Raw genomic sequence first — 21,563 nt, forward strand, 5'->3', positions numbered from 1 at the left:
AATTAACATGTATAAAGACAATTACATCTTCAAATTTATGGGCAAATTTTTGGATCTAGAAAAGATAAGAGTGAGTTAACCCAGACCCAGAAAGAAAAATATAAATGTACTCACTCCTAAGTGGCATTTAAATATAAAACAGAGGACAACCAGTCTACAATTCTCAAAGGACATAGACAACAAAATGGAAACAAAGAGATATACATAAATCTATTCTATATAGACTTAGACAAAGACAAGATCTTAGTAAATAGGGAACGTGTGGATCATGGGAAAGGGAAAGGGGACTGGAAGGGAGAGTAGTTGAATAAAAGATAGTTAAAAAATCCTTGGTAAACAGCAGTTCATGGGTGAATTATACAAAGTACAAAATGAATAGCTGAAATATGCTTAATTTTGTAGCTGAATAAAATAATTCCTCTTTCCAAGGCAAACTGATTTGTGACATTTAAGTAAAAGCAATCCACACATATTTTCCAAAAGAAAATTGAAGGTGTATGCCATATCTCCCCATGTTTCCAAACCTATGATCACACACACATGAGAGAGAGAAGTGTTTGATTTTACTTAATATAGCTGCATTCATTCTAAATTCACCATTAAACACTGAGTTCATGTTTTTATTATGAATTTTGAAGGTTGTACAAGTCAGAGTGACAGACCCTGAACTATGTGAGTACTAATTGAATCGTTAACTTTTGAAAATACCAAGTTAGAGTATAAGAATATCTTGGGCTTTTATAGGTCAGATGAGCACCTACAGGGCAATGGATTTTTTTTTAAAAAAAATATTTTTATGGTTTATTTAACTTTATTTTTATGTGTGAAGGTGTCAGATCCCCTGCAACTGGATCTTCAGACAGTTGTGAGCTACCATGTGGGTGCTGGGAATTGAACCCAGGTCCTCTGGAAGAGCAGTCAGTGCTCTTAACCACTGAGCCATATCTCCAGTCCCAGGGCAACGGATGTTGTATCCAATGAATCTAGCAGCCAGAATCAAGAGCTGAATTGAAGAAAGTGACCACACAGTTTACAGATTGATTTATAATGTATGAGACCATGCCCAAGTGGAGTGGTATCTTACAGGCTATTGACTGAAGAAGCTCTCCCAGCACCTAACCCTTTTGCTTAAATAAGAAATTCCAAACTTGGCAGGGTGGTGGTGGCGCAGGCCTTTAATCCCAGCACTTGGGAGGCAGAGGCAGGGGGATCTCTGTGAGTTCGAGGTCAGCCTGGTCTACAAGAGCTATTTCCAGGACAGGCTCCAAAGCTACAGAGAAACCCTGTATCGAAAAACCAAAAATAAAAAGAAAGAAAAAAAAATTCCAAACTCAATACAAAACTATGTATACAAGCCGCGTGGTGTTGGCGCACGCCTTTAATCCCAGCACTCGGGAGGCAGAGGCAGAGGCAGTCGGATCTAAGTGAGTTTGAGACCAGCCTGGTCTACAGAGCTAGTTCCAGGACAGGCTCCAAAGCCACAGAGAAACCCTGTCTCGAAAAAACCAAAAAAAAAAAAAACTATGTATACAAGAAACATATGTCAAATATAAAGTTAGAGTTATAAGCATAATCAATAGTAAGGAAGGAATATATACTAATGTTTTGATAAGCATTTTATCCTAAGGAATTCATGTCTTGTAGGAATGGCTGGGCTAGATCACAAGAGGATGATTAGTAAGTATGATTATCTTATCTTCAGCCCCATCAAAGGCCTGAGAAGAGCATTAATATTACTTGAGTAGGCAGGTAGTTAAGTCCAGCAGCCCGCAAAAAGTGTAGTAGATGACAGAGACGACTGACTGCCTGAGCAATCAACTAAAGTCTCATTACAATGTTGAACATTAAGACTTCCTATCAGAATATAAAAAATCTTTAACCAGCTATGCAGTAAAGCAGGAAAATGATATCAAAATATAAACCATGTATAAGTATCTTGATCAGAGGTAGAATTATATAATGCAATATGATAAATATCTCATAAAATTGTGTCAATAAACAAAATGTTTTAAACAGGTAGAATCATGCATAGATACAATCTGACAAAATAACTTTGCATAGGTGTTACAAACATTCTAAACAAAAATAGAAATATTCTATATGATAAGTATAATTTGAATTTGTATCAAAGAAAAGTCTATACCAATGTAAATTATCCAAAAATAATAGTTCACAACTATTCCTTCTATTACAAACTATTATTAGTAGTGTGAGTAAGTAATCTACCTATTATCCCATTCAATTTTCCATCTTTTTTTGAGATCTCTGGGTATACATAATTTCACCCAAGCCTATATGAGTAATAATCAACTCTTAAATGTTGTCCCTGACAATGAAAACAACCTTTGTTGGGAGAGGGGATGGCATCTTCTAGAATTGCTTCCAGATGTTCTTTCTATGTGATATTATAAAAGTAAAATGATTTCTAAGTATTTGATAGGGTTGTTCTGAAGTTCTTATTTGGAATTGTGGCCAGAACATTGTAAGAAGGTGCACCATATCTGCAGCTTGTACCCATAAGTCGGTCTCATAGTGCTATTAGCATCATGCTTTCATATCAATCAGGTAGAGACATTGTGGAGCGCCAATGTCTTCTTCTTGGAAGCTGTTCATTGTTGAAAATGTAAATATTATTCATGTAGACATATTTTTACTGAAATATAAGATATAGACAAAATGGGCATGAAGGAAAGTAAAATGTTCCTTTAAAATCTATCTTCTTTCTGTCCCATAGCAGAAGGCTATTGATATGAGACAGAAGTTTAGCGTTATTCTTTTAACGTTCTGCTTGGATTTAGAGAAGGATTGACACTGTCTAATTCTAAAACCATTTCTGATTCTGAAGTAGAGATGTAAACACAAAGGAGACATCTAAAGCTGTAGCCCATACAAAGAACCTAACAGATTATCTCTCTGGGGGTGGGCTCACTCACAGGCTTATAGGTCAGTAGCTGCCCCCTTCCTGAGACAGAAAGCATGTGGTGTGTGCAAACAGAACCAGAAGAGACAGATCAACTACAAGTGTAGGAAAAATGAAAATATTCCAGATAGTGAGAACAGTGCAAGCCATGGCTTAGAGGCTGCAGCAAATCCCTTCCCACTCCCCAATCTACCTCCTCCCTCCCTCTCCCTGCTTGAGAGAGGGCAGGGAACCCTGTCTTGTGGGAAGTCCAAGGCCCCCCTCCCCCCCCCCCGACATCCAGGCCTAGGGAGCTGTGCATCCAAATAGACTAGGGTCCCAAAAAGCCAGAATATGCCATAAAACAAGTCCCAGTGCCTTTAACAATGGCTTCTCAGTCAGCCCCCATTGTCAGCCACATTCAGAGAGTCCGGTTTGATCACGTGCTCATTCATACCCGGTCCACATGGATTTGGTGAGCTCCCATTAGAACAGGCACACTGTCTCAGTGGGTGGACCAAACCCTCGAGGTCCTGACTTCTTTGCTCATGTTCTCCCTCCTTCTGCCCTTCAACTGGACCTTGGGAGCTCAGTCCGTTGTTCTGATGAGGGTCTCTGTCTCTATCTCCATCCATCGTGGCCAAAGGAAGATTCTATGGTGATATTCGACATCAATGTGATAGTCTGATCTCACATCAGTGTGATAGTGGGGCAAGGACAGTTCAGGCACCTTTGCCTCTGCTGTCCAAGGACCTAGCTGGGGACATCCCCATGAACACCTGGGATCTCCTCTAGAGGCAAGTCTCTTGCCAACCCTAAAATGCATTCCTTAATGTAGTTATCCTCTTCCCTGCTCCTATATCAGCCCTTCCTCCATCTCCATCCTCCCCCTCCCCCAAGCTCTTGCCAGTCCTTCCCTTCTCCCTTCTCTCTTCCCCTTTCCCCTTCTGCCAACTTCACCCCCACCCCTACCCCCAGCCCCATGCTCACAACTATTGCCTGGAAATCTTTTTTGCTTCCAATTTCCAGGAGGACTTATATGTGTTTTTCTTTGGGTTCACCTTGTTATTTGGCTTCTCTAGGCTTGTGAATTATAGGGTTAGTATCCTTTGTTTATGACTAGAGTCCACAAATGAGAGAGTACGTACCAAATTCATGTTTTTGGGTCTGGGTTATCTCACTCAGGATAGTGTTTTCTATTTCCATCCATTTGCATGCAAAATTCAAGATGTCATTTTTTTCCCACTAAGTAGTACTCATATATATATATTTCACATTTTATCCATTCTTCCATTGAGGGGCATCAAGGTTATTTCCAGGTTCTAGTTATTACAAACTGTGCTGCTATAAACATAGTCGAACAAATGCTTTTGTAGCATGATTGGGCATCTCTTGGATATATTCCCAAGAGTGGTATTGCTGGATCCTGAGGTAGGTTGATTCTGAATTTCCTGAGAAACCACCACACTGATTTCCAAAATGGTGTCACACGTTTGCATTCCCACCAGCAGTGGATGAGTGAGCATTCCCCTTACTCCACATCTTTTCAAGCAAAGGCTATCATTGATGTTTTTGATTTTAGCCATTCTGACAGGTGTAAGATAGTATCTCAAAGTTTTTTGATTTGCATTTCCATGATCACTAAGGAAGTTGAACATGACCTTAAGTGTCTTTTGGCCTTTTGAACTTCTTCTGTTGAGAATTCTCTGTTCAATTCAGCTCCCCATTTTTAAATTGGGTTAATTAGAATTTTAGTGTCTAGGTTTTTTTTTTTTGTTTTTTGGTTTTTCGAGACAGGATTTCTCTGTGGATTTGGAGCCTGTCCTGGAACTAGCTCTGTAGACCAGGCTGGTCTTGAACTCACAGAGATCTGGCTGCCTCTGCCTCCCGAGTGCTGGGATTAAAGGCATGCGCCACCATCGCCCGGCTAGTGTCTAGTTTCTTGCGTTCATTATATATTTTGGAGATCAGTCCTTTGTCTAATATGGGGTTGATGAAATCTTCTCCCATTCAGTAGGATGCCTTTTTGTCTTAATGAGAGTATCATTTGCTTTACAGAAGCTTCTCAGTTTCTGGTGGTGCCATTTATTCATTGTTGCTCTCATTGTCTGGGCTAATGGGTTTTCTAATATTTTTATGACCAAATGACATTTTTAGGAATGTATTTTTTTATTGAATTTTTTGAGTTCTACATTGCTCTTTACTCCCCTTCCTGTTTTTTCCCTACCCCCTTTAACACTCCCCCATTGTCCCTATGCTGCCAATTTAGTCAGGAGATCCTGTCTTTCTCTATTTCCCATGTACATTATATCTATGTAAGTCCCTCCTAATGTCCTCATTGTTGTCTAAGTTCTCTGGGATTGTGGTTTGTAGGCTAGTTTTCTTTGCTTTATTTTTAAAAACCACCTATAAGTGAGTATATGTGTCAGTTTTCTTTCTGTGTCTTGGTTACCTCACTCAAAATAATATTTTCTAGCTATATCCATTTTCCTGCAATATTCAAGCTGTCATTTTTTTGCTGTGTACTACTCCATTGTGTAAATGTACCACATTTTCCTTATCCATTCTTTGGTCAAAGAACATTTAGGTTGTTTCCAGGTTCTGGCTATGACAAACAAAGCTGCTATGAACATAGTTGAGCACATGTCCTTGTGCATTTTTGAGCATCCTTTGGTTATATACCCAAAAGTGGTATTATTGGGTCTTGAGGAAAGTTGTTTCCTACTTTTCTGTGAAATCGCAACACTGATATCCAAAGAGGTTGTACCCCTTGAATTCCCACCAGCAATGCAGAAGTGTTCCCTTTTCCCCACAATCTCTCCAGCATAAGTTGTGATCAGTGTTTCTGATCTTGGCCATTCTTACTGGTATAAGACAGAATCTCAGAGTTGTTTTGCAATTCTCTGATGACTAAAGATGTTGAACATTTCCTTAAGTGTCTTTCAGCCCTTTTAGATTCCTCTGTTGCGAGTTCTCTGTTTAGGTCTGTGCTCCATTTTTTAAAATTAGATTATTTGTTCTTTTGACGACCCATTTCTTGAGTTCTTTGTCTACTTTGGAGATCAGACCTCTGATGTGGGGTTAGTGATGATCTTTTCCCATTCTGTAGGCTGTTGTTTTGTCCTGTTGACCATCTCCTTTGCTTTACAGAAGATTTTCAGTTTCAGGAGGTCTAATTTATTAATTGTTTCTTTCAGTGTCTGTGATGCTGGGGTTATATTTAGGAAGTGGTCTCCTGTGCCCTTGTGTTCATGTGTACTTCCCACTTTCTCTTCTATAAATTTCAATGAGGCTGGCTCCATGTTGAGGTCTTTGATCCATTTGGAGTTGAGTTTTGTGCATGGTGATAGGTATGGGTCTATTTTTATTCTTCTACATGTTGATATCCAGTCATTCCAGCATCATTTGTTAAATATGCTTTCTTTTTTCCATTTGATATTTTTTGCTTTGTCAGAAATCAGGTGTTCAAAGGTGTATGGATTAATATCTGGTTCTTTGATTTGGTTCATTCATCTTCTGTCTGTTCTTTTGCCAATATCAGGCTGTTTTCAGTATTGTAGCTATGTAGTAAAGTTTGAAGTCAGGAATTGTGATGCCTCCCCAAGTTCTTTTATTGCACAGGATTGTTTTGGCTATCCTGGGATATTTTCTTTTCCATGTGAAATTGAGTACCGTTCTTTCGAGGTCTGTGAAGAATTTTTCTGGGATTTTGATGGGCAGTGCATTCAATCTGTAGAGTGCTTTTGTAGTAAGATTGCCATTTTTACTATGTTTATTTTGCCTAGCATAAAGTATGGGAGATCTTTCCACTTTCTGTTTTCTTCTTAATTTCTTTCTTCAAAGATTCAAAGTTCTTGTTATACAAGTCTTCCACTTGTTTGGTTAGAGTTACTTCGAAATATTTTATTCTACTCTTGGTTATTGTGAAGGGTGTTGTTTCTCTGATTTCTTTTCCAGCCCTTTTATTATCTTTGTATAGGAGAGATATTGTTTTTTTTTTTTCTGATCCGGGATCATGCCACATTGCTGAAAATGTTTATGAGTTGTAGAAGTTCCTTGGTAGAATTTTGGGATCGCTTATGTAAACTATCATGCCATCAACAAACAGTGAGCATTTGGCTTTTTCTTTTCTGATTTGTAGTCCCTTGATCTCCTTATGGTGTCTTATTGCCCTACCTAAAACCTCAAGAACTATATTGAATAGATATGAAGAGAGTGGACAATCTTGTCTTGTTCTTGATTTCAATGGAATTGCTGGGTGTTTCTCTACATTTAGTTTCATGTTGGCTGTTGGCTTGCTGAGTATTGCATTTATTATGTTTAGGTATATTCCTTATATCATGAAGGTATGTTGTATTTTATCTAATGCTTTTTCGTTATCTAATGAGATGATCATGTGGTTTTTATTTTTCAGTTAGTTTATATGGTGGATTATGCTGAGAGATTTTTGTATGTTGAACCATTCTTGCATCTCTTGGATGTAGCCAACTTGATCACAGTGGATGAATGATCTGATGTGTTCTTGGACTTGATTTGCCAGTTTTTTTGTTTTTTTTATTTGTATTTTTGGATCAATGTTCACAAGTGAGATTGGTCTGTAATTTTCTTTATAATGTCTTTCTGTGGTTTGAGTGTCAGGGTAATTGTAGCCTCAAAAAAGGGGTTTGGCATTGTTCCTTCTGTTTCTATTATGTGAAATAATTCAAGGAGTATTGGTATTAGTTCTTCTGTGAAAGTCTTGTAGAATTCTGAGATGAAACCATCTGGTCCTGGGCTTTTTTTGGTTGGGAGTCTTTTGATGGCTGTTTCTATTTATTCAGCAGTTATAGGTGTGTTAAATTTGTTTATCTGGTCTTGATTTAATTTTGGTAAGTGATATTTATCCAGAAAGTTGTCCATTCATTTAAGTTTTCCAATTTTGTGGAGTTTTCAAAATATGACCTGATGATTCTCTGTATTTCCTCCATGTCTGTTGTTCTGCCCCCCTTTTCATTTCTGATTTTGTTCATTTGCATATTTTCTCTCTGCCTTTTGGTTAATTTGGATAAAGTTTTGTCTATTTTGCTGATTTTCTATAAGAACCTACTCTTTGTTTCAGTGATTCTTTGTATTGTTTTTTTCTGTTTCTATTTTGTTGATTTCAGCTCTTAATTTGATTTTTCCTGCTGTCTTAATTTCTTAGGTGAGTTTACTACTTTTTGTTCAAAAGTTTTCAAAGGTTTTGTTAATTCACTAATGTGGGATTTTTCTGTCCTCTATATGTAGGCATTTAGTGCTATGAACTTTTCTCTTAACACTACATTCATTGTGTCCCATAAATTTGGATATGTTGTGTGGTCATTTTCATTGAATTTTAGAAATTCTTTAATTTCTTCTTTTTTTTCTTCCTTGACCCATTGATGATTCTGGTTAGCATTGTTTAATTTCCATGTTTGTGGATTTGATGAAATTAGTATTGCTGTTGACTTCTAGTTTTTAACCATGATGATCTGATAAAGTACATAGGGGTATTCTGATTTTTTTTTTGTATTTGTTGAGGTTTGTTTTGTTACTGAGTATGTGGTTGATTTTTGAGTAAGTTCCAGCAGGTATGGAGAAGAAAATATATTCTTTTCTGTTTAAAAGGAATATTCTATAAAAGTCTGTTAAGTACATTTGAGTCATAACATCTGTTAGATACCTTATTTCTCTGTTACTTTTTTGTCTGAATGACCTGTCCAGTAGTGAGAGGGGAACATTGAAGTTTCCACTATTAGTATGTGGGGTTTTATGTATGTTTTAAGCTTTAGAAGTGTTTCTTTTACATATGAGCGTGGCCTTATATTTGGGACATTGATGTTCAGTAATGAGATTTCTCTTGATAGATTTTTCTTATGACTAATATGAAATAACCTTCTTGTCTCTTCTGATCAATTTTAGCTTGAAGTCTATCTTGTTAGATATTAGGATATCTACAGCCACTTGTTTCTTAGGTCAATTTGATTGAATACTTTTTCCAACCCTTTACTCTGAGACAATGTCTGTCTTTGAGGTTGAGATGTGTTTCTTTTATGCAGGAGGAGAATGGATTCTGAATTTGTATCCATTGTGTTTGCCTGTGTCTTTATATAGGTGTGTTGATTCCATTTATATTAAGAGTTATTAATGACCAGTGATTGCTATCTTCTATTAATTTAGTATTCATTGTTGGTGATGTTAATTCGTGCCTTTTTCCCTTCTTTTGGATTTACTGCTATGAGACCATCAATTTTCTGTGCTTTTGTTGGTTAACCTAACTTTCTTCAGTTTTCCTTTTAGTATTTTGTGTATGGCTGAGTTTGTGGCTAGGTACTGGTTAAATCTAGTTTTGTCCTGGAATATCTTGTTTTGTCCTTCTATGGTTATTGAAAGTTTTACTGGATATAGTAGTCTGGGCTGGCATCTGTGGTCTCTTAATGTCTGCATAAATCTTGACAGTGACCTTCTGGCTTTTATTGTTTTCAATGAGAAGTCAGGTGTAATTCTGATAGGTCTGCCTTAAGTGGTACATGGCCTTTTTCCTTTACAGCTCTTTTTTTTAAAAAAAAAAAAACTATTTATTTATTATGTATACAATATTCTGCCTGTATGCCTGAAGGCCAGAAGAGGGTGTCAGACCTCTTTACAGATGGTTCTGAGCCACCATGTATTTGCTGGGAATTGAACTCAGGACCTTTGGAAGAGCAGGCCATGCTCTTAACCACTGAGCCATCTCTCCACCCCCCTCCTTTACAGCTCTTAATATTCTTTCTTTACTCTGTATGTTTAGTGTTTTGATTATTATGTGGTGAGAGGACCCAAAAAGATGAATATGGTATGTACTACCTCATTAGTGGATTCTAGTCATGAACAAAGGTCATTGAGCCTATAGTTCATGATCCTAGAGAAGCTAAATAACACGGTGAACCCAAAGAAAAACATATAGATTTTCCTAATAATTGGAAGCAGACAAGATCACGAGGCAAAAGTTGGGAGCATGGGGAAGGGGTTGGAGTTGATGGATGGGGAGAGGGGAAGAAAGAAGGGAAAAAGGGAGTATGGAGAGATTTTGGGGGACTGGGAGGGTTTAGATGGAGGAAGGGTGGATATGGGATCAGGGAAGAAGATATCTTAATTAAGGGAGCCATTTTAGGGTTGGCAAGAGACTTGGCTCTAGAGGGCTTCCCAGGTGTCCAAGGGAATGTCCGCAGCTACATCCTTGATCAGTAGAGGAAAGGGTGCCTGAACTGGCCTTGTCCTATAGCCACACTGATGAATATCTTGAATATCATCATAGAACCTTCATCGGGTGATGGATGGAGATAGAGACAGAGACCCACATTGGAGCACTGGACTGAGCCGCCAAAGCACAGATGAAGAGCAGAAGGAGGGAGAATATAAGAAAGGAAGGCAGGACCATGAGGGGTGCGTCCACCCACGGAGACTCTGGAACCGATCAAGTGGGAGCTCACCAAGGCCAGCTGGACTGGGTCTGGACAAGCATGTTATCAAACCAGACTCTCTGGATGTGGCTGACAATGAGGGTGGATTGAGAAGCCAATGATGACACTGGATTTTGATTCTACTGCATGTACTGGCTTTTTGTGAGCCTAGTCTATTTGGATGCACACCTTCCTAGAATGGAGAGGGGGGCCTTGGTCTTCCCACAAGAAAGGGCATCCTGACTTCTCTTAGGACTGGAGAGAGAGGGGGAGAGGGAGTGGGAGGGAAATGGAAGGATGGGAGGCGGTAGAAAATTTAAATCAATCAATCAATAAATATAAAAAAATAAAAAATACAATGCTCTATCAATCTTTAAAAAAAACAAAACACAACAAAATTTAGTTAATTACTTAAGAACAGCACATCCCCTTACAGATTTGTTTTGGGCAGACCATCAAGGAACATAGAGCTTGCAGACAGCAGTGAGCCATGAGATTACAGAACAAAGCTTGTGTCAGGCATTTGCTGATCTAAAATGCAACCTGGAGAAGCCCCTCCTCCCAGAGTCAGAGCTCAGCCTAATCAGAGTAGGGTTGGCAGAAGCCAGAGAAGCTGGAAGCTGCAGAGGGGTTTCAGCCAAAAGCCACAAGCAGCAGTAAGTCAGCCACTTAGTAGGAAGGACTAAGCCACTTGGGAATAGGAGGAAGGAAATTGTGAAGTTGTCTTCTAGGAGGCCAACACAATGGTGTGCAGCTGTGTGCCAGAGGGGAGGTGGTTAAGTTGCAGAGAGGTAGTTCAGCTGTGTGTGGTGGGGGAAGGCTGCAGGAGAGACCCAGCAATAGTGAGGATTCCAGCCATATGGTCACCAATTTGTTGTTGTACAAAGAGTTCCTAAATAGTCCAGAACAGAGATAACAAAGGTTTACTCATCTGGAAATAAACTAACAGAAAGAATACTAGTCCAGAGCCTTCTGTGAGCAATGGGAATGGGAACCAAATCCAACAGCCAAGAGGCTTTGTCTGTATTTATCGTACATGAGATGATGCCCAAGGTGGGCAGGTATCTTAAAGGCTATTCACTGCAGGAGTTCCCCAGCACAGGCTACCTGTGTTCCACATATTTTTTTGCAGTACAGTAGACGGCGGTAGCATCTCTACCCATCCAAGAAATCTCCTGAAGCCCACAGTCTTCCCTCTTCCTCACCCTTTTCTAGGATGGCAAATAGTATAGGTAAATCCCATATTCTATCCCACATATGTCCTTCTCCCAACTATTTTATTCATCCCTGTCAATATTTCATACTTTTATTTTTGACCCTCTCTCTCTATCTTCCCACATGGCTGAGCTTGCATCACCATCTCCATCACTTACACCCTCATGGAGCCCATCTGTTTGGAACAAGGTGTCCCCTGCCTTCTTAAGAAGAATACCATCATTTTTTTGGTCCAAGGTCATATTTATTTAGAAATATCTAACATTACTAAAAAGGTGAAAAGAAGAGTAGTTATCTGTAACCACATTGCCCTGAAAGGAAGCAAGTATTAGTATCTCACCACAATTTTCCAGAATTTTCTAGACCTAAACATATATCCATAGGACAATAATTAAAAAAAAATAAGATTCGTCAGAAGTTAATGCAATATTTTATGCTCTGCATATTTCCCCTACCATTGATTACATCATGATAATTTCCTATAATCCAATATTTCTTTAAAAATGTTTTCTATCTTTTGCATTTCACCATTTTACTCCACAGAAATTTATTTAAACATTTCTGTTCTACTTGAGCATCAAGTTTGCAATTTTTTTCTAACTTGGATTAATGTATTTTGTTCTGTAAGTAGAATTTGTACATATTAATCATAACTGTACCAGATTTTTCTTTTTTTTTTGGTTTTTCAGGACAAGGTTTCTCTGTAGCTTTGGAGTCTGTCCTGGAACTAGCTCTTGTAGCCCAGGCTGTTCTCGAACTCACAGACATCTGCCTGCCTCTGCCTCTCGAGTGCTGCATATTTTTCTTTTATTCTTGTGTGTGTGAATGTGCACCTGCATGTGTATGTGCGTGTGAATGTGTCTCATGTTTCCCTGGCTGATCTTAAGCTTGCTTTGTGTTTGAGGAGTGCCTTTAACTTCTGATCTCCCTGTTTCTGTCTCCTAAGTGCTAGGATTATAGGTAGGCACCACCATGATATAGCTGTGCCCTTCAATTTTTCTTAAACTAGATTCCTAGTGCTGCCAGTGAAGGATTAACCGATCTGATGTTTAAGGACCCTGTTTTCCAATTACTGTGTAAGAGGTTCATATTGATTTATTACCCCTCCAACTCTTTATTTAACAATATGCACAAGATCAAGAAAAGCTGATACACTAAGTTTTTAAGGGAAGATAATATCCTGTCAGAGATTGAATTAAAAGTAGCCTAGCCAGACTGATGCCAGCCCTGACTCATGCATGCTCAGAAGATGTCTCTGAGCCCTGGTAACTTCCCTTTCACCTCTGTATCAACTTCAGTGGCAGATCCAGTCCAGAATTGCTACAAATGCCTTGGGAAGAGCCCTATTTAGGAACCACCACTTGGGTAATATTGAATCCTTGGTTACACTACAGGAAAATATTTCAGCAAAAGCCAAAGAGACATTGAGGGGGAGGTGTGTACACAGAAGATTAGGTACTAAATAGAGAGAGACACTGTGCTTAGGTGTCTTTACAAAAGATACAGAAATATTTGTCACATATCTTAAAGGATGTAATTCATAGCTGAGCATAGTGGCATAAGCCTTTAATACCACCGCTTGGTGGTGTCTTTCTCCTGTGGTGGCTACAAGGCTTCTCTTCTGATTATGCCTACTTTCTCTATATAGCTTTTCCAGTCTGGCTACATTCTGTTAAGTCATTGGCTGAAAGCAGCTTCTTTATTCATTAACCATCATAAGCAACACATATACAAAGGGACTTCCCATACCAAAGAGGCACACTGACCTAGTGAGTTCCAGACCAGGCAAAGCATAAGACCTTGTCTCAAAAAAGAATAAATAAAACAAATAATGTAATTTATAATGTAAGACTTTAAGACAATCCTGAAGCCATTTTTGACAATTCTGAATCCTCTCAGCCTCTGTGCCATAGTGCTTCCCCTCCTCCCCTGAGAACCAAGGACCTAACAGCTACACTCGCATGTACTCAGTTCCTGAACAATTACCCATATATGTAAGTTTTGGTTCGGTCCCTCGGCTTCCCGAATGCTGGGGGACCCTGTCATGACAGAATTAATAAAATCCTCATGCTTTTGCATTGGCTGTGGTATGTGAGATGGTCTCTGGGGGCGACTCCTTCTCAGTGTTTGGATGCTAGAGTCCAACATTTGGTTCCCTGACCAGGAATCGAGTCGCTGCCAGACACACTCTAAACCCAGTTGGAGGTATAAAGCAACGAGCTCATTTTTATGTCTGTCTGTTTGTGTATTGTGTTTCTGTTTCTGTGTAATTGTGAATTAGTACCTTGAGCATTGTACCTGCGCAGGGCTAGTATTTGAAGGGGACCAGGCTTTGGGACAGACGTGTCCGGGAACATTCCCTGGCCCAGCCGTGGAGGACGCTTCACTGGCAATTTGTGAAACTAGGAGCGACCAGGTCATCTTAGTTTCTAGGGAGTGTGGCCCTTATCGCCCACTCCCTTCCAGGTTAATATCAGTTTGTTGCCGCGCTGCTTCTGATTTTCAGTCTATGTCTGTCTTTTTGTTCTTGTGTTTTTTCAGTTCTCCACCAGAGTGGTGGTGAGAGCACCAACTTCTGGTTTTGAGTTTATGTCTGTCTCATTGTATTTTTTGTTTTTGTATGTCAGTTTGTCTTTGTTAAAATCCACCTGCAGGAATTCAGAACCTGGCACCGGGCCCCCTAGCCATCATCAGTTTCCCTGATTCCTAAAGCAGCCGCACCACTGGAAGAGGTGATGGCTGCCCCTCCCCAAGCCCTTTGTCTTCTCTCTTTCCTGTACTGGAGCAAAAGAAACCCAGAATCCAGGCACCTCTGGTTCTTCCTGATATCCAGCAGAACAGGACAGACTTCTTCCTCCTCCTCCCCCAGAGGAAGCACTTCGTTCCTGAGGAGCCCAGCTGGTCGGGCCCTAGCCCTGAAAACTTCAGTACTCAGCATCTATGCTGGGACAGGGGAAAGATGAAAATGACTTCCCAAGCATTTCCCCTTCGCTCAGTTGCAGGCCTGTAGTGCCCTGGTCTCCCTTATTTCTGTGCTGCATTCGCGGGGACAGTTTATGATCAACTAACTAAGCTTCCTGTGTGTTTCTGTGCTATGCCTGCCCCATCTGGTGGTTAGCTGCAGGGCATTCACTCCATTGTTAATATGGTAATTTCCCACCTGCCTGGGGGGAGATCCTTGTGCTGCAGTTAGGTAGATAAGGACTTCCCAAAGGCTGAATAAAGTGGTACTCAGCTGCTCACCTTTCAAATGACCCTGGTCTCTACGTGTCTTCTTTTCAACCTCCCGGCCCTTGCCCGACTCACATTCGGTACAGTGGTGCGCGAACTGTACCGAGGGTGTAACACCAAATCGGATGTTACAATTGGAGGCCCCGCTGGGATGATCATCGGCAACTAGACCCATCTGCGAGATCGAGAAGTAGAGATCCCTGAGAGGTCGCCCTCGGGAAGGCTGGCCAGCAGGTTAGAAATTGTGCCGCGAGGGTGAATTGGTTATGGGTGCAAGTTATTCTGTTCCATTGTTAAAGGGCCGGTTAACAGGCCAGTTGTTAGGTCTTTTGGAAAATAAAGGCACCGGTATTAAAGTTGAGAAAGCACAAGAGATTATTAAGACAGTTAGAGTTTAGTCCCTGGTTCCTACATCAGGGGGTTTTAATATTACTGATTGGGAGCAGGTAAAGGCTGATCTTCAAAATGCACTGAAAGAGCGAGGGCCACAAGAATTCCCCATGGCGATATTTTCACTATGGCTCTTGGTCAGAGATGCTCTTCTCAGTGATGATGTTAAAGTGAAAGAGCAATTAGAGAGTGTAAACAAAACCCTTGAGGAGATTCGAGGAGTAGAATCTGTGAGTTCTATTAAGAGTTTTGAGGAACAGGAAGTTATAGGAACAGGAAGTAATAGAAAGGATATAGAAGAAGAAGAAGAAGAAATTTTAGAAAAGGAGATCGCACTGATAAAAAAGAAGTTAGAAAAAGAGGAAAGGAAGGAAGCAAACGGAGATGTCTCCATGAGACCTCCTCCGCAAAATCCTTGCACTACTGCTTCTGCCCCTATGGACTTAGAGGCAGAAACCCGAGAGATCCGGGACAGGTTAAATAATCTAAGTGGAGAGAAGCAGATTTATCCTGTTGTGGAAAACATTGATCAGCAGGGACAGAGGGCCAGGCAGCATAACCCTCTGGCCTTTAAGGATATTAAGCAGTTAAAAGAAACAGTTGTGGACTATGGAGTTCATGCTCCTTTCACTGTAGCTTTATTGGAATCCTTTGCAGAGCTCAACCTTATACCCAGTGACTGGATGCAGCTTTGCAGGGCTTGTCTTTCAGGGGGAGATTACTTGTTATGGAGAGGTAAAATATAGGAAAATTGCAAAAAAGACGGCAGGCAAAAATGCTGAAGCAGGTTTCCCCCAGAATAACCTTGTACGAGGCACCTCAGGAAGTGCAGGACTAGATCTCTGTACCTCCGCCTGAGCAGTATTGACCCCACAAATGGGTGTGCAGGCCTTGGGCACTGGAGTATTTGGACCTATCCCAGAGTATTCAGTAGGTATAGTTTTGGGTAGAAGTAGTTCTGCGCTCAAAGGAATCAAAATTTTACCAGGAATTATAGACTGTGATTATACTGGAGAAATTAAAAGTATGATTGAAGCTGGTATGGGAGTCCTTGTCATCCCTCAAAGAGCGAGAATAGCTCAATTAGTGCTTTTACCCATGTTTCTCTCTACTAATCCTTTCTTTAAACAAGAACGAGGAGACAAGGGATTTGGCTTCACTGGATCCCCTGGAGCTTTTTGGGTTTCTTAGTTTAGAGAACCGCCCCACCCTCACTTTAACAGTAAATGGGAAAAGGTTCCAAGGCCTTCCTGATACAGGGGCTGATTCTTCAGTGATTGCTAAAAAGCACTGGCCTGCAACCTGGCCTCTACAGCCAGCCTCAACGACCTTGCAGGGAGTAGGAACGGCCAGTTCTCCAGAGTGCAGTACTCAATATTTAGATTGGGAGGACGAAGAAGGCCATAAGGGCATTTTTAAACCATTTGTCCCAGAACACCTTCCTCTTAATTTGTGGGGAAGAGATGTTTTGCAAGCTATGGGAGCAGTTCTGCCCACTGAACCTGTGCAGCGTATGCTATCGAAGCAGGGCTTTGTCCCTGGTCAGGGTTTGGGCCAAAATCTGCAGGGGGATGTGCAGATTTTAGCAGACAAGAAAATAATACAACAGTCACCTGAACAGAGTGCAGGGTTAGGAAACTTTTCCTAGGGTCATTGCAGAGCAGCCAGAAAGCATTCCTATAAAATGGAAAACTGAAAAGCCTGTTTGGATAGAACAATGGCCCCTGAGTAAGGAGAAATTACAGGCTGCTTGTACTCTAGTCCAGGAACAGCTAGAAGCAGGACACATAGTGCCATCCACTTCTCCCAGGAATACCCCTATCTTTAGTATTAAGAAAAAGTCTGGTAAATGGAGGTTATTGCAAGATCTTAGAGCAGTAAATGATTGCATGGAAATTATGGGGACAACTCAACCTGGGTTGCCTCAGCCTGTAGGTATTCCTGCAGGATATCATCTTTTAGTTATTGACCTGAAGGATTGTTTTTTCACCATTCCCTTGCATCCAAAAGACTCTGATAAATTTGCTTTCAGTGTACCGTCTATAAATTTCAAAGAACCATACAAGCGCTACCAATGGGTAACATTGCCCCAGGGTATGGCCAATAGTTCTGTAATTTGCCAAATGTTTGTGGTACAGGTTATTGCCCCTATAAGGTATATTCTCAACTGTATATAAGTCATTATTTGCATGACATCCTATTAGATGGACAGGACACAGAAATAGTCCTTGAGGCTTTTGCTGACTTGCAAGAATGCCTAGCACATGCTGGGTTAGTTATTGCTTGTGAAAAAGTACAACAACAGTTTCCATATCAATACTTGGGGCATCAGCTGTTGCAGACAGGAGTAAAACCACAGAAAGTTACTCTTCGCCTAGATAAACTACAAACTTTGAATTATTTTTAAAAGTTGCTTGGGGACCTGACTTGGGTCCGGCCCAGTCTGGGAATTCCTACTGGAGACTTAAAACCACTTTTTTGACATTCTGCAGGGGAATCCAGACCCAACCTCCTTTCGTGAGTTAACACCTCAAGCAAAGCAATGTATTACTTTAATTGAAGAAAATCTTGCCTCTGCTCATATTAATTATATTGACTATAGTCAGCCACTGCTGTTGATAATTTCACCCTCCAAGCATAGTCCTACTGGAGTTTTTTTGGCAGCAAGGACACATCCTGTGGGTGCATGAACATGTGTCACCTGTAAAAATTGTTATCTCATACCCATCAGCTGTGCTACGTGTTATTCAGAAAGGATATAAGTTTAGTTTGCAAACTTTTGGAATTTTACCTGATGAGGTTATTACACCATATGCCCAGGCAGCATTTGGTTGCAAAATTTTGCTGAAGATTGGACTTTACTTTTATGCACTAATCCCTGCATGTTAGACAGTCATTATCCTTCTGATGAGTTAGTCACCTTCTTTAAAAATCATCCGGTATGTTTCCCTAAAATTATTTCTTTGCAGCCTCTGGCAGGGGCACGAAATGTGTTTACTGATGGATCTTCCACTGGGAGAGCTGTGGTAGCCTCCCCTCCTGATTTTGATATTCAGTCTGTTAATACTAACTCTGCTCAGGTGGCTGAATTGGTTGCTGTCCAGATGGCCCTAGAGAAATATGTTGATATTCCATTTAACCTTTTTACTGACAGTCAGTATATAAGCAAAATTCTTGCACCACTGGAAACTGCAGCTTATGTTGCCTCTGTATCTCGAGTCCAGATGCAGTTATTGGCTATTCAAACTTTGCTTTGGGCACGATCTATACCCATTTACGTAGGGCATTTGCGGGCTCATACTGACCTCCCTGGTCCTTTGAGTGAGGGAAACGCTTTGGCTGATCAGCTTACTCATCAAATTTATGTAGTGAGTCAGGAATCTTATGAAGCTGCAGAAAAAGCTCATAATCGTTTTCATCTCAATGCTGGATCTTTAAGATTTCATTTTAAGATATCTCGAGAGCAAGTAACTAATATTGTTAAAAAGTGCTCTCTGTGTACAGAACTTTTAACTGTTCCCCATTTGGGAGTCAATCCTCGTGGGCTTCCCCTAATCATTTATGGCAAATGAATGTGATCCATGTTCCTTCTTTTGGGCGCATGCAATATGTTCACGTAACCGTAGATTCATATTCTCAGCTCATTTTTGCCTCAGCTCACACAGGAGAAAGATTACGGGATGTTAAAAGTCATTGTCTCCAGGCATTTGCCTACATGGGAGTTCCTAAAACTGTTAAGACTGATAATGGACCAGCCTATACTAGCTTTGCTAAATTTTGCTCTGAGTTTTCTATTTCGCACAAAACGGGAATACCTTATAATCCTCAAGAACAAGCTGTAGTGGAGCGAGCGCATAATACGCTCAAAGCCTATTTTCATAAAACAAAAAAGGGGGTATATGGTTCCACCCCCAGAGATCATTTATCTTTTATTTTATACATTTTAAATTTTTTGACTGTTGATGCTCAATCTCATACCGCCGCTGACAGGCATTGGCGGCAAGATTCTTCCGGGATGCCTCATGTCAAATGGAAGAATCTATCAGATGGCACCTGGCATGGTCCAGATCCTGTACTGGTGTGGGGAAGAGGGGCTGTTTGTGTTTTCCCGCAGGATGCTGACAATCCAATATGGGTACCTGAGCGGCTAGTGCGTGCTGTGGATTTTCCTGTCCAGAAGCCTGAAGACAGGACGGAGCCGAGAGATCAAAGAGATTCTGGCTTGTCAACTGAAGAGTTTCTGGTTTCCTGAGGAGCTGGCTGCGGTGGTCTGAGTGCCAAGGATTGTTCCTCTACTCGTCTACCCATCTACCCATCCCATGATATCGGCAGCCACAGCTGTTGCTGCCACAGCAGCTAAAGCTGCTGGATTTTTCATTAGTCAGTCAGTTGCTTCCTGCTAGCACAAAGGATACCTTCTCAGGGCAGGTTGCAAAGGCCATAGCCATTCAAATTGAGCTAAATTTACAAATGAATATTGCAGTTAATTTTGCTCTTGGTTGTGGTTAAAGACCACTGCTAGTTGTTACAGTAATAAGCTTATTGATGTTATTCACAGACCCTGAGGTGTACAATTTACAAATTGGCTCTTAAAATTATTCTAGTTAGCTATACCAGGGTTATTTTCACCAGCGCTGAGACCTTACTTACAGGGCTCCAATTTGGGCAAAATTATTAAGAATTGAGCAGGCACAGTCTCCTTAAGGGATGCTTCCATGTGCTGGAGCATCATCTTCATGGTTGTGATGCCAGAGCCAAAGGCAAGCTCAGGTCAATGTTGCCACGTGGCAAGTCCTCTTAGCTATTGCCCCAGAGAATCTTTCAACACAAATCTGGCTGAACTCGGTGATGGATGACTAATGAGCCAAAGACGGGAAAGGCTTTTGGGGGGGCTGCCTCAACCAAAGACAGGAAATGTGTTTTGACCTGGATGCTTTCCCATGACTGGTAAGGGGTATTGCCTGACGTCCAATGCCACCCAAGACAGGCCTAGCCATAATTTATACAAAAGGGGGACCTGTAATGCCCTGGTCTCCCTTATTCCTGTGGTGCATTCGCGGGGACAGTTAATGATCAACTACTAAGCTTCCTGCGTGTTTCTGTGCTAACCCTGCCCCATCTGGTGGTTAGCTGTAGGGCATTCACTCCATTGTTAATATGGTAATTTCCCACCTGCCTGGGGGGAAATCCTTGTGCTGCAATTAGGTAGATAAGGACTTCCCAAAGGCTGAATAAAGTGGCATTCAGCTAATCTCCTTTAGAATGACTCTGGTCTCTCTGTGTCTTCTTTTCAACCTCCAGGCCTTTGCCCGACTAGCATTTGGTACAGTGACGAGGGAACTGTACTGAGGGTGTGACACCAAATCTGGTGTTACACAGGCCAATTACAATACTGCCCTTTTCTGCCTCTAATCTTTACTTATAACCCTTCCTTTTCTTGAAACTCTCAGGCTGTGACCAGGCTTATAGAATCTCTTCTGGTTATTCATAACCCCACTTGGGATGATTGCCAACAGCTCTTACAGGTGCTCCTAACCACAGAGGAAAAAAAAATATCCCAGGAGCTGACAGCAGGCCAACCCAATCACCGGACAAGATAGAGGATGGGACTTCAATACTCCAGCTGGTAGGGAGCAGCTCCGTCTTTATTGCCAGAGTCCAATTGGCAGGTCTAAAGAAAGGGGGGGGGAGTTGCAAAGCACCCCACTAATTTGCTAATTTGGCTAAGGTAAGAGCAATAGTACAAAGGTCTGATAGTACTCCTAGAGGATTTTTAGAAAGACTATTGGAGGGGTACAGGGTGTAAACCCCTTTTGATCCCATGGCAGCAGATTGCCAAGCCAATGCAGTGATGTCTTTTATAGGCCAGTCAGCATCAGATATTCGTAGCAAGTTGCAGAAAATGGAGGGACTGCAGAGATGCTCCCTCCAGGACTTAGTAAAGAAAAAAATTAGACAGATAAGGAGGCAACAGAAGATGACACCTGCAGAGACTGCACACCTCAGACAGAGCAGCCCCTGAGTGGTCGAATGTGGACTTCAGTGAGGAAAAATGGCCCTACAGGACTTTGGGCTCGAGACACTTCCCAAAGCAGCTGCTGAGCAGAAGCGGGTCGGAGAACGGCACCGAGTACAGCCGGCTACTGAAGCGATGCTCTGCCCACCTGAGAGGCCTACGCAGTATCCACAGTGACAGTACTGAAATTCACCCCCCTGTTTACACTGTACACCCTGGTGTCCAATTCTGGGGTGTATGGGGGAAAAAGGGGGAGGAGTTCCCCCTCGCTATGTCTAAAGCATTTGCCTATGGACGAAAGGATGGCTGATTATTCCTGAGTGTCCCACACTATTATTACAAAAAGACCTGTTGGAGACTTTGACTTCCCCTA

The 21,563-nt window shown here is 41.1% G+C and overlaps 1 protein-coding gene across 1 annotated transcript in view; it reads left to right on the top strand.

The window, feature by feature from the left end:
• Positions 1-21,500, top strand: part of LOC142840074 (uncharacterized) — a 46,279-nt gene extending 24,779 nt beyond the window's left edge. Inside the window, exons 6-7 of the mRNA XM_075956550.1 lie at positions 13,860-14,019; positions 21,239-21,500. Coding sequence (XP_075812665.1) covers positions 13,860-14,019; positions 21,239-21,500 — 422 coding nt within the window. The remainder of the gene's footprint in view (positions 1-13,859; positions 14,020-21,238) is intronic.
• The last annotated feature ends 63 nt before the right edge of the window (positions 21,501-21,563 follow it).

Source organism: Microtus pennsylvanicus, chromosome 22, assembly GCF_037038515.1.
Source record: "Microtus pennsylvanicus isolate mMicPen1 chromosome 22, mMicPen1.hap1, whole genome shotgun sequence".
NCBI lineage: Eukaryota > Metazoa > Chordata > Mammalia > Rodentia > Cricetidae > Microtus > Microtus pennsylvanicus.